Source organism: Colletotrichum aenigma (genome assembly GCF_013390185.1).
Source record: "Colletotrichum aenigma strain Cg56 chromosome Unknown KSG_Cg56_contig09, whole genome shotgun sequence".
NCBI lineage: Eukaryota > Fungi > Ascomycota > Sordariomycetes > Glomerellales > Glomerellaceae > Colletotrichum > Colletotrichum aenigma.
In genome coordinates this window covers 3,023,607-3,040,583 of record NW_023500915.1, presented here as the reverse complement: position 1 = coordinate 3,040,583, position 16,977 = coordinate 3,023,607, and the positions used below count along the sequence as shown (strand labels likewise).

General features: G+C 52.4%; 3 protein-coding genes across 3 annotated transcripts; all 3 read left to right on the top strand.

The window, feature by feature from the left end:
- Nucleotides 1–4,101: 4,101 nt before the first annotated feature.
- Nucleotides 4,102–4,841, top strand: atnN-2 (Aspercryptin biosynthesis cluster-specific transcription regulator atnN; the record flags this gene model as incomplete). Its single annotated transcript, XM_037328711.1, has 3 exons — nucleotides 4,102–4,151; nucleotides 4,219–4,639; nucleotides 4,689–4,841. 3 exons carry the CDS (start codon nucleotides 4,102–4,104, stop codon nucleotides 4,839–4,841), a joined length of 624 nt encoding a protein of 207 aa, XP_037173427.1.
- A 2,902-nt stretch (nucleotides 4,842–7,743) lies between these two features.
- On the top strand, nucleotides 7,744–8,791 carry pme1-3 (Pectinesterase; the record flags this gene model as incomplete). The annotated part of the gene is made up of 2 exons (XM_037328710.1): nucleotides 7,744–8,368; nucleotides 8,424–8,791. The coding sequence occupies 2 exons, from the start codon at nucleotides 7,744–7,746 to the stop codon at nucleotides 8,789–8,791; spliced, it is 993 nt and encodes a 330-aa protein (XP_037173428.1).
- Nucleotides 8,792–13,839: 5,048 nt separating this feature from the next.
- On the top strand, nucleotides 13,840–15,204 carry CGCA056_v013465 (uncharacterized protein; the record flags this gene model as incomplete). Its single annotated transcript, XM_037328709.1, has 1 exon — nucleotides 13,840–15,204. One exon carries the CDS (start codon nucleotides 13,840–13,842, stop codon nucleotides 15,202–15,204), a length of 1,365 nt encoding a protein of 454 aa, XP_037173425.1.
- Between the last annotated feature and the right edge of the window lie 1,773 nt (nucleotides 15,205–16,977).

Sequence of the window (16,977 nt, the reverse complement as noted above, 5' to 3'; positions counted from 1 at the left end):
TGGCTATCGCGGCCGTTCGACAGCCCAATGGGAAGTGAGTGCCATGAGCATGGAATGACTTCAATGTTTCTAGCTGTGTCGACCAATTACACCGAGATATGGCTGTGGACGTCTCTGTTCTCTGAAAATTCTAGACTATCAAAGAGAAATAAACAGAAGCCATCGAAGGAAGTTCCTCCCAGATGACATGTTTCTTCCCTGGTTATTGCAATGCTGCATTTCAACTGAGAGCTTGTCGCAGTGAAAGCCCGATGGCCAAGAGATGGTTGGTTCCATACTCCCAAAATTGAGCGTGGATCTGTACTTCATCCAAGGGGAATCGTTCCAGTCCTCATAGTGCTATTGGACGGCTGTTAATGACTCCGCTGATCACTCATGCTATTTTGACGCCGAGCCATGGATGCGATATCGCCCGAGCCTGGCTCGCTCTCGTCCACAAAGCCACATTTCTCGTACAATGGCGCGCCGTCTTTACTTGCATCCACATACGCTCCAACCTTGTTCTCGTCGGCAAGCTTACAGCCCCACTGAACCAGCATGGATCCGCAGCCACGTCTCTGATAGTCCGGGTGCGTTGCGACTGTGTCTAAATCTAGGGGAAGCATCAGATGGATGGATGCGCAGTAGTCTTCCTGGCAAAAATCACATACAGCAATGTTTTTCATCTCCCATGACACGGTGCCTTTCATTTTCTTCTCTCTGGAAAAAGACATCGCAGACCTCACCGGGCATATCGTCAGCCCAGGGTGGATATCGTCGCCCACGATCCTCCGGCATTGATAGGTCCCATTTCGCGTAGGCAGCTATTCGCGGTCGTCCATTGGCGTCTAAGTTTTCGGGGTCAATCACTTTGATGTAGCGCTGAAAAGGCTTGTTGAGGATGTCGTGATGGTTTGCGTCGTCCCACCACTTGCGCACGCCTGGCGTGTCCGGCCAGAGACGCCTCAGCTCGGGGTCTGTGAAAGCGGCGAACCAGACCTCAGTCAATGCCGGGACATCTTCCACGGTTGCTGGCTCGAGTCTAAGATTGCTAGGAGACATTGGGCGGCTTGCAGTGCAAATGAAATGTTGGCCGATAAGTGCGTTGGTAAGGTGTTGATCAGGATGAAGGAATATGGATGCGGGGATCCGGCTCTCTAACTGGCCGGGGCTGATGTTATTGCACCTGTACACCGGAGCCTTTAGTCATCCGGTGAACCCGGACCGGGGCCGAACAGTGGGGTCAAGAATCGCCGAGGCCGGTGCAGCCGGTATTTGGGGCGATACTCGGTAATTTAGCCATAATTCGTTGATTCGATAGTGCCACGAGAGTGTTAGAATCATTTGGTGGAAATATCCGGATGCTGTCAACCTGTCTCGTGTTCAAGAGCGGCAGGGACAGACGTATGCCCAGCCCACCTTGCAGGAACAGATTCTCCGCCTCACGTCAGCATCATCTCCTGAGAGTGGCTTCTGATGGAAGTCTGCTCATCCTAGCCGTCATATTTCGTCATCATGCGCTACCCAAATAACGTTAATCGTGTTAAGCATTTTGACAGCAATGTCACAGGTAGCCGCAAGTTTACATGAGATGACAAAGCCCCAACACGGGAGTTTTACTGTCATAGGGCTGATGTCTTGCTAGGGAAAGACCAATAGTTCAAGAGAAAACGTGGCGCGGTTGAGTCCAGTCCCTCTTTCGACGGTTTAGGCTTGGGAAAGGATTAAAGTGTGAGATGGGGGCCGCAAAGCCACCCAATGGCGCCTATGGGCACATTCGAAGGAATGGAATCCGTAAAGACGGCCAATCAGGCCTGGCTGATCCCTTGTCAGTTGCCGTCGTGCAGTGGCATCACTTTGACCCTTGAACATACTTTACTAACTTAGCCTAGCAGGCACCCTACATGTAGTCAAGGACGCGGAGGATGCGGGACAGCCCTACGCATAGCGCTACAGGAACTCGGCGGTACTCGTATTCCTTCGGCTGTGGAAGCCGCAGGCCCACAGGACTCGGTCGGTAATGCCATTGGCCTTCTTTCTCGGAAGTAGAATAAAGCTCTCACCACACGAAATGCCATTAAACCCGCAAGCGAGAGAGGGTTATATGCGGCAAGGTTGACTACAAGTCGGGGGCGCATGGTTGCGGCGGTTAGCGTTCTCCAGGGCAGATTCCTCTTATGGACCTGTGGACTTCCAACGGGATGAGACCGCAAGTCACCCCGAACGCCTTCTGGGCCTTTTAGCCACACCATACAGACTGCCGTGGACATCTCGGCCGAGTTGTGACTGAACGGCCGGCCAAGGATACTGAAGTCGTTCCAGCCCTAGGGGGACTTAAAGGCTGCCCGCTTCGGCTTCCGCATCAATGCCATACGCATGTAGCAATGGCGTTCCCGTCTTTAAGCGGTCTGCGGCTAGAGTTGGTGTGCACTGTCTGACACTCTAGAGCAACTAAACCGATGAGGATCGGGTCACCCGATGATTGGACAACTGTTGCAGTGGTTTTGCTATTTGTTTCTTGAGCAGTTACGGACCCCAAAAAATCCTAGAAGTCTCGAACATGCGTGAAACTATTTCTCAATGGCATCCATTTTGCAGTTGCTGTCCAATTTCTGATACTCTGCCTACAAGTGTAGTTACACACTTGACCTCAGAGGATCTCGCTTATGATGCCGGGTCCTTTTGTCGGTCGCGCCTCCCAAAAATGAAGCGAGAGCGAAACGACATCATGCGTTTTTGAACAGCGAAGCATGGTTATTAACCTTAGTCATATGCAAGATTTATTTAGATTGTATGACTGATCCGGAAAAGCCACCCTACTGGCCAGCCCTAGCAATCACGGGATATGATTCTGGATTCTACCAGACTTCCATGGTCGAAGCTGCCTAAAACCTATTCCGCAACCTGCGGAGTCCCATTGAGCCCGGTTTTATCGAGGTGCTGTGCATGCTGCGTTTATTTCTACTAATCAGCGAGAAGGAAGGGGCTGATCAGTCGAATGGGAGTGGCTGAGATCCCGATGGAGGTGCCGAGGTTGCATGGTTTAACGGCTGACAGTGGAACACGCGCATGAGGTGCGAATCCAGCCCGGTAGGGATTGCACCGTTGATGCACCCGTCATGTCGGATGATGGAATTTCACGCCAAACTACGTGCACTCTTGCTTCACTGGGCGCGCCATATGGGCTCTCTAAACCATGTGGCTTATGGTCGTTGGCAGGCGCATGGGTTCCTTCAACGACAGGGTGCAAGCCGGGTGGGATGAACCACAGAGATGGTGTTATTCCTCTGCAAGGTAAGTACTAGGTAGCGTTCAGAATCTTGGCGTCGTGACGAGTGAAAAAGCAGCATTGGCGATATGGACCGAGTGGACCTTGCCAGGCAAACATACGCGTGTAATTATGGGTTATCAAGCGGAATCGGTCTTCTACCAGGTTCTTCAAGTCCTTGGCCTACGGACATGTGCGTACGGTCGTTTCATTCAGTTGGTTGTATGCGGCCCAATACGTGATGTGCAACGGTAAAGATCGTTTATTCAGCCACTGACCGCCCTCATTTCTGTGGCGCCGCTAACTCTAAGTCAGGTATCTAAGATCGAGTACCACCCAAGAGTTGATCGCGGCGAGCTAGTGTATGCACTTCGAGGAAACCTGCCTCCAGAAATGCAACGGCCCCGCCAGTGAAGGCAAAACTGATTGGCTCTGTCGGATATATCCCTTGTCAACCCCACCGCCCCCAACGGAATGTCTCTGCCCCTTCGGAGGGCTTATGCGGGCGGAGGGTGGTGTTCTGCAAAATGCCCTCCACATGAACGACAGGGCTGCGCTGATGTTTTCCTAGGCGAATGCTGAGCTACGATTTCGATTGGTTAAGATGGGCGAACCAGCGTAGACACCGCTCCGGAGAGGTCTGGACGTGCTGGCGATACCGCAATCTCCGGCTGTCATTTTTATATCTAGACATCGAGGAACTTGGAGAATCGTAATCGTGCAGACTCCACTGGTTCTTCGCGCCCAGAAAGGCAAAAGGAGGTTGCGAGGTCACCAATCGCTCACACATCAGACCCTAAAGGCTCGTTCGGACTCAACCGTCGTTGGCGCACATCCACAAACTTCTTGAACCAATGGCTAGGAAGGGAAGTCGCAAGGTGCGGACTGGGTGCTTGACTTGCAAGTGAGTCGTATCATGAGCAACTGGCGTATGTCCACCAATGTCTTTTGTGCTAATTACATGTATGCAGGATACGCAAGATCAAGTGTGACGAGGGCAAGCCTTTCTGCAACCGCTGTACCAGCACAGGTCGAAAGTGCGACGGATATGCAGTTGAACCAGCATCGGTGCTTCGATGGCAACGGCCTCAAACACTCCAGATCGACTCATCCACCAACGGTGAAGAAGCCAGGGCGTTACAGTACTACTGCGAACATGTCGCACCCTTTATCGCCGGCCCGACCGACCCTTATTACTGGACCCATCTGGTCGTGCAGTTCGTGAACCGCGAGCCTGCTGTTAAACACTCGGTCATCGCCATCGGGTTATTATACGGTAACATGGATGGCGGCACTAATACCCATCTAGACGGAGTGGCACTGAGCCATTACAACGCCGCAATTTTCGAACTCAACTCACTTCAAAACGACAACAACGGGCTAGTGCTGGTGGTTTGTCTACTTTTTGTCTGTATCGAGTTGTTACAATCCAATACGGAAGCTGCCGTTAGACATTGCAATCACGGCCTTGCGATGCTGGAAAGTTCGTGCTCAAAACCGGTTGTACGGGATCACTTACTACCGATATTTCGACGGCTTAATATGCTTCCATCGTTCCCAGGAACGAGCGACTTCAACAATGCCGGTGCGATGATTTGCAGGTGTCCGGTGCCAGCTTCTTTCGACAGCTTCGCGCACGCACAAGCCACGATAGACGACCTTTATAACCAAACGATACAGCTTATACGGCTAGGGGACGAGTATCGAGTAGGCGCGTTGCGACATCAGACACCGCTGAGAGAATTACTGGAGCGGCAAAGGGGAATTCAATCATCACTAAACCAATGGCGCGGGTTATGGGAGGATTTGGACGTGAGGTCAAAATCCCCAAGCACCCGAATAAGAGGCGGGCCAAGAGTTCACGCACTCTTAAAATACGAGCTGTCTCATATTTGGACCGACATGGCCTTTTCAGCAAATGAGGCGGGCTTTGACCAGCACTTGGAACGATTCCGGCAGATCACCGAACAAACCACTAAGTTTGCTGAGTCGCAAGTCAACTGCCAACCGACACATTTTCTGTTTGAAGCGGGATACACGCCCTCATTATTCTTTATCGCAACGAAATGCCGCGCGCTGGATGTACGTCTTGAGGCTCTTCGACTACTGTCGACACTTGGATCACCCCGAGAAGCGGTGTGGGATAAGGGCGAGTTATTTTGTATCGCCCGACGGCTCATTGAGCTTGAGCATAACGTGGGCCTGGACTCATTTGGCTTTCTCCAGTACATGGGGCCGGAATCGTGTCTTGGGCTCCCACGCGACGAAGTGAGAATCAGACATTTTGTTCCGGAGAAGAGCACGCTTTGGGACAGCTCTATCACTGGGGGTGACATGGGCGGCAACTTCAAAGTGAGATTCTTCATGAGAACACCCGAGGACGCCTTATATGTTCACGAAGAGGTCCTCGGGTGTGAATACGTTCCGGACTTGTCGCCTTTTGAAGGACAACATGAGTCCTTTTCAAGCAGCCCACAGAGCATACAAGGGTGGGAAGAGATTTCTATCTTTTGATAGCCTTGAGAAACTTACAATAACCATCGGATCTGACTTTTACGTTGGTACATAGCGAGCGTTCATTTTTCATCTATGAGGGAGACAAGGGGATCGCAATTAGATATAGAACACGTGTGATGTCTGCATCGAAGTACACACAACACACTTTACCTGAGTAATGACACGATGAGCCTGTAGAACTTCGCATTTATCACTAACTCCCTTCGCCACAACAAATTTTGCTCCATTCGCGGAAGGACGAACTTTAGTCAGGATATAAATTGCTGAGAAGATGTTGAATGCTTTGGTGGTTGCCTCGCTGTGCATCGAGCTTGGTCCATCTCGACAACATGCCAAGAACTGCTGAACAGGGAAGTCCGATGCCAAGAGATCGCCAACTTCCTTCGGCCCGCAACACCCTTGTTTGAGTTAGCTAAGGCACTGAAGGTTCTTTCAACCAAAGGCGAAACTTTCGTTGAATTGTCGAGTCTTGCAATTTTAAAATTTCCAAACTTTTCTTGGTGTTGCGTAGATTTTTACTCGACCAGGCGTCTCCTTTTCACAAAAGGAGTTTGATACAATGCTCCCCTGCTCTTTAGTGAAGGGACCTGAAGTCTCAGGCTGCTGCAATCTGTGCCTAAGTCAGGAAAGGTTGAAAAGCCTCAGCTTGGTCTTGCGAGTGAAAGGTTCATGGGGTAAGTATGGACAAGGGGCTTTGATCAAAGATGAAGAACTTGAGTCTGGGAGACCCAGGCAACAGGCGCAGACATTGCGCTCACGCCATTCTTCAATCTATTTTTGAAGACTTCATGTATGAATCGACAGCTCGCAGCGTATCAGAATGTTCACAAGTTCAAGTCCAATCTCTGGTCCAGAGTAAGTGGATGGGCGTTTGCTCCTTAATGTAAAACATTTACCCTCGTAACAACATGATGTCCAGACTCCAATGCCTGGTTCTCGCATAGGCTCCTCTTATTATTATTCGTGGAATCGTGGACATAGATCCGAACGGGAACAGAACAGGAGGGTTGCATCGTATTTGGCGCTATTGAATTAAGGTATTCGTCCCAACTACTGTTTTCCTCATCTAAGTCTCAAGACGCGGGGGAAGCCTCCGACACAGCCTCAATTCGGCACTGGCGTATGTACTCCAATGTGCAACATGGTGCTGACGAAACAAACGTTCACTTGCGAGGCAGGAGAAACTCGGATGAAGACCTGTCAAGCATACCCTAGCTTGCTCTCAGCAAGATGTTTCGTGGAAGTGCGCATCAGACGATCCACCCGCACTCCTTTTCCTTGCGCTCGATATGAGAATGCTACGAGGCTCGTTGGGTCTGACTCGCCGACTTATCCGAACCCCTGCATTGTGGTTCTTTGCAGGCGAGCTCTCCCAGGAACGGCCCAGGCCCGAATTCCCCTTGTGGCAGCTAAGCGTCTTTGTGATCGACTGCCAGTCTAGCCACCCCGCAATCTCCGTGCCGATCCACCTCGAACAAATTGTCGGGCGACACCAGCGCAATGGTACCACATGGGCAATTTAATCCGCCAACGAGAAATCGACTTCTCGAGAACGGCTCGGTTGCAGAAATATGAGCCCTTGGTGCCGTGAGTTGCCGTGCCGGGGTCTCCCCCAGCTGGCGTGCTCTCTAAGTTAAACTTCCAGAGCTCGGGATTGGTTGTTCTATCGGGTTTAATCTACGAGCTTGTCTCGTGCGTGCCGTCGACCGCCCCCGCCAATGAAGCCTAGGCACACCCAGCAAGCGTTCCGCGGCCTCCTCATCCATGATTCCAACATGAAGGACGAACGCTAGAAGTTGGAACGATGCCGTCGCTACCGCTTTCGCGTCCATCCACACGAGAGCCTTGTGGACCCTGAAAGGAGAAATACATAAAGGACGCCAAGCCTCGATCAATGTGACCGGTAGATCATTCTCCAAGTTCGGATCAGACTTGAGACGAACCGACGAACACTTACATTCTTTTGTTTTTTGCCCAATATGAAGTCCTTTTTCACCGTCCTCACCTTCGTTACGGCGGCGCTGGCCGCCAGCCGCACCTCCGCCCCCTCGGGCTGCGTTGTTGTCAAGAAGTCCCCCAGCAACGGCCAGTTCAGCACCATCCAGAAGGCCGTCGACTCCCTCTCAACGACCTCTTCCAGCAAGCAGTGCATCTTTATCGACCAGGGCACTTACAGCGAGCAGGTCCTGGTACCTGCCCGCACGGCTCAGCTTACCATCTACGGCTACACCGCCGACACGTCAAGCTACTCTGGCAACAAGGTCACCATCACCGCCAAGAAGAGCCAAGCTGATGGCCTGACGGATGACGAGACCGGCACCCTACGCGTTAAGGCGAAGAACTTCAAGTTGTACAACGTCAACGTCGTCAATGCCTATGGTCAGGGTAGCCAGGCCATCGCCCTGAGCTCCTACGCCGACAGCGGTTTCTACGGATGCCAGTTCACCGGATTCCAGGACACTATCCTCACCCAGCAGGGCAACCAGCTGTACTCCAAGTGCCTCATTCAGGGTGCTACTGATGTCATTTTCGGCCAGAAGTCCATGGCTTGGTTCGAGAAGTGTGATCTCCGTGCCGTCTCTGCCAAACTTGGCTACTTCACTGGTAAGACTTAGCTACCAACTCATGATACTGATTATGCATGTCTAACATTTCGCAGCCAACGGCGCCGCTAGCTCTTCTGCCAAGTCCGAATACGTCTTCAACAGCTGCACCGTTGCCGCTGCCTCCGGTGCCACTGTTCCCGATGGAGCTTTCTACCTCGGCCGTCCTTGGGGTGCGTACGCTCAGGTCGTCTACCAGAAGACCACCATGACTGGCATCATCAACTCCAAGGGCTGGTCTGTCTGGAGCACCAGCGACGCCCGCACTGGCGACGTCTTGTTCGGCGAGTACAGCGACACTGGCATCGGCTCCCAGGGATCCCGCGCCACCTTCTCCAAGAAGCTCAGCTCCGCTGTCGCCATCTCCAGCATCCTCGGCTCGAGCTACGCCAGTGCTGGTTACTACGACGCTTCTTACATGTAAAACAAACAAAAGCTCACAAGGGCTCTCAATCAGGATTGGGTTATCGGGCTGGCATTTGGAGAGGCAGAGCCCCATTGAACATACTCCGGCACCTTACAATATTCTTCGTACATATTATTCCATCGAATATAACTTCCATCTCATTTGTGGATTTCAATTATTCTACCTAACTCACTTCGCCACAATGATTGCCCCAATTCAGCAGGAAAGCGTTCGACGCGCGTGCAGCACAGATCTCGCGATCATGGCATGACGAATCCTCAAAAAACTCAAATGTGACTTGCGCGTCCAACTCTTTCTCGAAAATGCGAGGCGCTCGTTAGAATTGTTCGTTTCTTCTTGGGCTGCCCCTGTCGGCCTAGGTCCGTGGTGAAACAACACAAAATGAGGCTTAGTTTCAAGTACATTCAGCGGGTTCTCTGGCCCAAAGGCCCGGGCCACGGAGCATTCAAGTTGTCAGTTAGCTTGGCGGCCCAGATGCCAAGAACGGGGTTAGCCTGCTGTATTGGCCCAGCATGGGTGGTGAGGAGTAAAAAGTGATGGCTAAGCTTTTGGGACCACACGTTTGTCGATCGGATGTCGATGCCGATTGAACCCACTCGTTCTCCGGGGATGACTCCGCTCTTGCCCCTTAAGTTGCTGCAATCATGATGGATACGATTTCAGATCAGGTGCTTCTGTTGCACAATGCGAGACGTGAGTCTCTTGTGAGTAAATGAGAAAAGACTTTTTTTCCACTTCAGGGACATTTATGCAGCGAAGTGTTCTGCCGCCCTATTGTTTCACAGGATTTGGTAAAGTGGTCAGTCATCTCGAGGGCTCATGGTTAACGACTTTAACTTCATGTTGTTCTATCTGCGACAACATGGAGTTGACTGGGGTCTTTAGCCCAATCACCTCTGCGATGCGCAGTTGGCAGATGGTAACTTGGTCCCTTCAAGTCAATTATGCTTGGGTCTTCAGCATCCATGAACCTCGAGCGGTTTTTATGGGAGATGAAACTTCATTTGGACAAAGACAAAACGACTCATCGTGACTCTTATTGAAGAATACGAAAGACCTCAAAGGCCCGCTGCAATGAAACAAATAATTGAAGTCTTCGACAAAGATGTGAGAAGTTTCACAGATGCTCTGACTAACCAGCGACCGTAGCCCGTTGACTCTGCTGTGACCTGCTGACTAGAATCGACCTTTCCTTTCGATCAAACTTGAGACCGTAGCATAAATTTCAGAACGTAATCCAACGAAATGTATTCGCATATAAACCTCGCGGCTCTTCGCAACTCATGGTCAAGTCCCATCTACAAAGCGCATTTTCTACACCCCTCCACCTCAGACACAAGCCCATCCAACTATGTCTTCGCCAGAACAAGCGTCTCCCAAGAGCGAAAGCGACTCCATGAGAACCTTTGGTCTCTCTCAGCCCACCTCGTATCGCAAGGTCTGTGTCAGATGCGGAAGATGGGGCTACTTCGCGAGCGACAAGGAAGTAACAAAATCGCGTACCAGCACCGCGCGCGTTCCTGTTCTCCAAACACCTTGCTGCCAGAACATCTTCTGCACTGACTGCATCCTCTCCACCATTGGCGATGGATTGTGGGATGAAATTTGGCGGCCCCAAGAGTCTGTATACGGCATCCCGATTAGCTGTCCGGCCCGTTCTTGCGAAGCTCGGCGGTTGTGTCTAAATCTCCAGACCTTGATTGAGTTCCTACTTGGGTGTGGCATCAGAAAAAGAACCCTTATCGGCTCAATTACACGCTTTCGTTATGCATTTGAAGCTCAACGGTCTATTCACAACAGGATCCCCGATATGAATGAATGGCAGGGCAAAGCTGGCAGCGACTTTCACAAACAACTCGCCCTAGCAGGACACATGTGGCCATGTGATGGGACGTGGCCGCGTGGCACCATGATGCACGTAGCCCGGTTTTCGTTTCGTGGTGGCGAGCCGATACCTGTGTTTCTAGGTTTGTTCAAAGACAAGGTAAAGCGGAAGCCATGCGTGGTCTGCGACGGAGAATTCATGGAAACCTCCAGCGGCGAGGTCTTGAATGTCGTCTTCTATATGTTCGGGGACACCCAACGAACTCGGCGCACTGGAAAGTCGGGGTTCCCGCCTCGCAGCGTCTTTCTTGACTGCCACTCTCAACACAAACTCAATTGCTGCTTCCGATGCCATGACTTCAATATTGCGGCAAAACTAGATGATAACCAGGAGGTAACTTGTCCTGAAGAGGGCTGCAAAAACATGTTGACTCCTTCACAAGTCGAAGCAGTTGCACGGCCAGACACACTTGCGCGTTATGACAAAATCCAGCTCCAGAAAGGCTTGGGCACCATGCCGTGCTTTCGATGGTGTGTCAACGAGCACTGCAGTGCCGGTCAGGATAACGACCTTGAAGGCTGCCCATCAGAGTATAAATTCTTCATCGAATGCAACGCCTGCGGTTTACCAATGTGTTTCCTTCACGGCCGAGTTTGGCACTTCGGTCAAACCTGCGAAGAATACGACATAGCCAACGACCTTGTGGGAGGAAGAGATCCAGAAACAGACCGCTGGCTGCTGGAGCATGCCAAACCGTGCCCGGGCTGCCAGATCCCCGTGGAGAAGAACGGCGGATGCTTCCACATGACGTGCAAATCGTGCAAAATGGAGTTTTGCTGGGTTTGCCTGGCTGACTGGAAGAATATTCGCCGATTCGTGGATGGACGAATGACGTACGATGTGTCGGGGCACAACTCTGAATGTGACTTTCGACGCACCCACGTGCAGCCACACTTGGCTGTTGGGAACAACATTGGCGACGCTATTCGAGATGCCGAGGAGCTTTTCTGGTTGATGCCACAGTGATTTGGACGGTTAGGTCTGTTTCGGTACCTATTTAGAAAAGTTGGCTCAGCGATGAAACAAGGTGGTTGTCGTTTTTTCTCGTAACACGAAGTGGCTGGGATCCGTGGCGATGATGGATTTTGGTTTTCCTTCTGTTTGGTTAGATGAGTCTTATTAGCGAGTGAGTACAACAAGTGTATTTGAGTCGTTTAGGAGGTACTTTGACTGCAAATTGATCGGCGTTTTTGGAGGCATTTTGCTGTAACATGATCTTGTCACTGGGGAGGAAGTCGATCGCATGTGCTTGCAGATATCAAGGTAACGAACGCCCCAAGCTTCTTCGCAAGGGGAACAGGTCGTCCATGTAGGCTTACAGAGTTGTGACTACTAAAATGTCGATGTTGCTGCTGATAGCCTAAGTGCGTACCTAGGTATGTAATAACAAAAGCTGGTTGTAGTTGCAACTTGTTAATTCTTGCATGGCGCCGAAAGCGATGAATCTATGCAAGACTGCGGACGAGCGAATACTTCGAATGATTTAATTCTGTAGGGCTGATCGGATGATCTGCGGCAATCACGGGCGGCCGGTATTGAGCTTCTGGCCGGACACACTTCTCGGCCGGAGTTTGCCTGGCTGCCGTGGAGCTTCCACGGCGAGAATCGCCAAACCTGACCAATGTGTCAAGTCGACTCATTGATCCTGGTTTTTGCTTACGGCTGTCCCCCCAAGGAGCCGTGGGATGAGTCAAGATCAGGAAAGTGGGAATTCACCAGCTGCATGAACTTCGCGTCGCGGATTAGCAAATCCTTTAACCCTCTCTCTTGCTCCGTTGGCCGTGTCCCGTCTTTTCACGGGGGAGGATCTGAAATTCAGGCCGGGTGGCTGTGGTGCTTAACGCCGGGCGGGATAGTGGCTCAACCTTGTTCATGCGTTCGGTCGGCATTTTTTGCAGGCCCGAAAACGTTCTTCGGCGGGCCACACCGCTGAAGCCAACCCATCTTTCGGGACCGACTTATCATCAGGCACCCGAATTGGATGAAGACGATGGCATCATCGCGAAACCGAGTCTATTGAATCCGGATCAGAAGGAAGGTGTGGGAAAGGCAAGGGGGAGCATTCCGTGTGTCTGTTTGTAATCCAGGCTCTGTCTCGGGCGCATTTGATGTTGTCTACTCCGATGCGTGTCGAGAGCGGGTGAGTGCGTCTTGGTTCATTTGTCTCTCTGTTCCAGCTCTGTTTGAGCAAGCATCACGAAGGCCAACGGCAGAGGCTGAACAGCAACAAGCATTGGGCTCGAGATGAAGCAAATAATGACGGGGAGAAGCCAACGGACTTAAGGTTAATTTGAATTCAGATGACACTTGCAGCTTCATGATCTGGAGAAAGCATCCGCTCTCCGAGTGATTGCGGGTCCAATCAACTGTCGACTGTGACAGCGATGCTAGCGGCTGATTAATTCGTGAGGGAGGCCGGCGTTAAGAAAGAGACAGCTCAGCGGGCAGTCAGAATAGGGGAGAAGAATCGGGGGGCACGGCGAGTAGCTAATGAAATATGTCCGGACAATCGGCGAACACAAACACCGATCCGCCGTGTGGCGCCGTGCCCTTCGCCAACGAACAAGGACCAGGGGGCCCCCTAGTCGACCCGTCAACGCATCGGAAGACTTTTCGACCACACCTGCCCACTTCTCGTTGCGGATTCTTCCTTGCCCAAGGTCGCAAAAGGAGGCCACGAGGGCTTCGGCCAACGCCCTCGGACGTAAAGTCCGAGATGTGCGAGCAGCGAAGAATATTCGATAATGCTCAATCACATTCCTTGGACGGTGACAGGCAGCAGCCCGGGTTGATGACGAATGTGTCCTAAAATGTTCCCGTGTCCGATGGAAGAGCTATCGTCCCCGTAGACCGACCGCCAGCTCGGCCGGCCTCCGCGTTTTTCGTTATCAAACTAATAATTGGGTACTTTTTAATCTAGGGACCACCGCACCGGGATGGGGACAGACATGGGACCTTTATTTTCGCAAGATCTCTTAAGAGCACGAATCACCCCATGGATCAGATCTGCTCTGTCATCCGGTACTTCATCGACTTCATCAACTCACTCCGCATCCAAAAGTAACAGAGCCTGTTAAGCTTCTGCATCAAGAACCAACATCACACCACCTACTGTCGAGCGCTTCGTGCCTAAACACAGCCCAGCAACACACATCTCACCATGTCAACACAGCCGTTACCGGCGAGGACGCCATTTTTCCAATGGCCTGCAGGGCAACGAAAGGGGGCCATGATCCCTATGGTCATGTCCTCCATCATGCTCCTCCTCCTCGTTCTTGCGAACATGTCATACCTCTTCGGCACCAGCTTCGATCAAGCAAAGCGCACACATGCCATCAAGATCCTCGCCATCGACTACGATGAGGGCGCCATCGGTACCTCCGTCTCAAAGGCATCGCAAAGCCTCCAAGCCGCCAACTTCCCTACCATCGAGTTCGGCTCCGTATCCGAGTACTCAACTCCCGCATCAGTAAGGAACGCGGTCTGCAAGGGAGACTACTGGGGCGCGATCTACGTCTCCTCGGGCGCATCCGCGAAGCTCGCTAGCGCCATCAACGGCACATCCACAACCTACAACCCCGCCGACTCGATTACATACACGTACAACCAGGCTCGGTACCCGGCACAGGCGGACTCGCTCATTGCCTCCAACATCGTCAAGGTGGTTGGCATGGCGCGGAGCTTCTACTACCAGACTCCTAACGGCACCGCCGCTCTCCGATCTCTCAACGCCAGCAACCCGGCCGCTATTGCCGCCTACCTCAACCCTATCCAGTCGACTGCAGACCTCATCCAGCCCACGACTCAGGGCCCTCGCGTCTTCTTCAACACTGTCAACATCATCATCCCAACTTTGGCTCAGTTCTTCTACATTCTCGCACTCAACGGCATCGGCCTGAGCACCGGTATCCTTGCCAAGGCCCGTGTCCGTGACGTCTGGCTGATGCGCTTCGGCATCGGCAAGATCTACGGTTTCCTCACCGCACTCACCGTCTCCGGCTACCTCTGGGCCTTCCGCGAGTCATGGGACGTCGGAAGCTTCCAGTTCGGCAAGACCCTGCTCGTTTTCTGGCTGTACATGGATGTTCAGTGGCAGGTTCTCGAGTCGTTCGTCGGATCCTTCGTGCCCATGCAATTCATGCCCTTCTTTGTTCTGACCTGGATCATCACCAACATTGCAAGCACCGTCGCCCCATTCGAGCTTATGCCCGGCTTCTACCGCATCGGCTACGCGCTGCCAGCGCACGAGGCCTACTCGATGATGGTGTTGGCCTGGTCTGGATGCGCTGACCAGACACGCGTTGCTCTGCCGGTTCTCTTTGCCTGGTGGATCGCCGGCCACGTCTTGGCTGTCTTCTCCATTCGCAAGCGCTGTGCAGATGCAGGCAAGATGGCCGGTGCGACCGCCGTCAAGGCCCCGGCACAGGAGCAGGAGCAGGCACAAGACCTTCCGATCCCTCCGCGCTCAGCAAGCACCGAGCTGACGCTCCGATCCGATGAGGAACAGGTCAGAAACGAGAAGTGAGAGGCTTCTGAAACTTGGTGCAGTAAGGCGGAGGATGTAATGCAGCAGCGACAGGAAGCTTGATACCCAGGCCGTTGGCCTATGTGTTTTTACGGTTGATCAGACGTTGAAGAAGCGTGATGATATGGTTTCAGTGCGGCTCTCCCACCTCGTTAGACTCGAATTAGACAGGCATCATGCATGAACCATGTAGCATTGGGCCGCCAACATAATAAACTCTCCTCAAGACAATCCGCTCTTACATCGTGTGCCTGTGATTCTCCTTTCAGAGTTTTTCCGACTAACATGAGAGTGATCCTAGCAAGATTTTGATACACGCGGTTAAGAGGAGAGAGTTGGGGTCTTCTTTAGCACTATTTCTATCTCATTCATGCGAGATCGCGTTGGTTAATGTACGTGCAGCTTCAGATCGCGAGAGGACCCTGAAGCACGCTCAAAGCAGCAAACAACTCATTATCGCCGGATTTGCGAGCAATGATCTGGATGTCGATCGGGGCCCCTTCATAGTCCGTTTCCTCCCAAAACTGTCTCGCTCGCTTACAATCCTCACTCAGGGGAATTGCATCAGCTGGTGCGTAACATTCTTCTCCTTTCTTCAACGCCTTGATCGGTGTAGGCACTACAACACCAGGATAGTCGACATAGTTCCAGAACGACTCATATTTCCAAACCAAAGCTCCATCATGCGGGCACGCGGGTCCCACATAGGCCGGGCTGATCAGGACATCGACGTCCTGCGCCATCCAGTGCTCGGCGAACTCGCACCTGAACTTGTCCCGAGAAACCCGTTGCTGGAGAATGCCGGCGGCATCGAGGTCCAGGTTCATGGCTTCTGCAGCTTCAAGGGTCCCCTTGGTCAGTAGCATTGCGGGCTCGCCTGTGGCAGCCATTGCTCCCTTGATCATCTTCCCACCATCCAGAACCAAGATACGCTGGACGCTATCCATAGCATCGGCGGCCCTGAAGGGGACGAAGTCTTTTATTTCGAACGCGGGAGATTTGGCTAGCTGCTTACAGGCCCAGTTCAAGGCGCGGGTAACCGGAGGCTGCGGCACCACAAGTCCATCGTTCATCATGAAACCAACTTTCAAAGGTTTCGTCTTTTGTGGTGTCCCTAACCCAGTCCATGGGATTGGAATCAGTCTGGGGTCTTCCAAGTGGGGGTCGGCGTCTTTCAACACCGACACAAATAAGTCCATGTCCCTGAGCGATGTAGCCAACGGACCAGTCGAACCACCAAGCACATTGAGTTCACCGGCATAACCGTAGTCCCCAAAGAAGTCCCTCATAGGGAGATAGTAGGAAGTAGCCTTGAAGCCGTAGATACCGCAGAAAGCGGCTGGGGTTCTGATGCTGCCTCCAATGTCTGTACTGATAGCCAGCAGGGTTCCTCGCAGAGCCACCAATGCGGCTCCGCCACCGGTCGACCCGCCTGCTGACAGGTCGATGTTGTGTAGATTGAGAGTGCGACCGAGAGGAGACACAGTCTCCAGATGCATGATACCCTTGGGCTGGAGCGTCTTGCAGTGGAACACATCTCCCGCCTTGCGCAGAATGGAGATCATCTGGCAATCCTTCTTGGCCTTATGCCGCGTAACGACGAAGCCAAGAGATGTGTAGTGACCTGCCAGTGGGATCATCTCCTTGACGGCAATCGGCACACCGTGGAGTGGTCCAACCGTCTTGCCCGTCCTCTCCAAGTAATCGTCGAGGGCCTTGGCCTGCTCCAGAGCCTCATCCATGAACTATTCTGACAAGCAGCAGGTGAGCTGG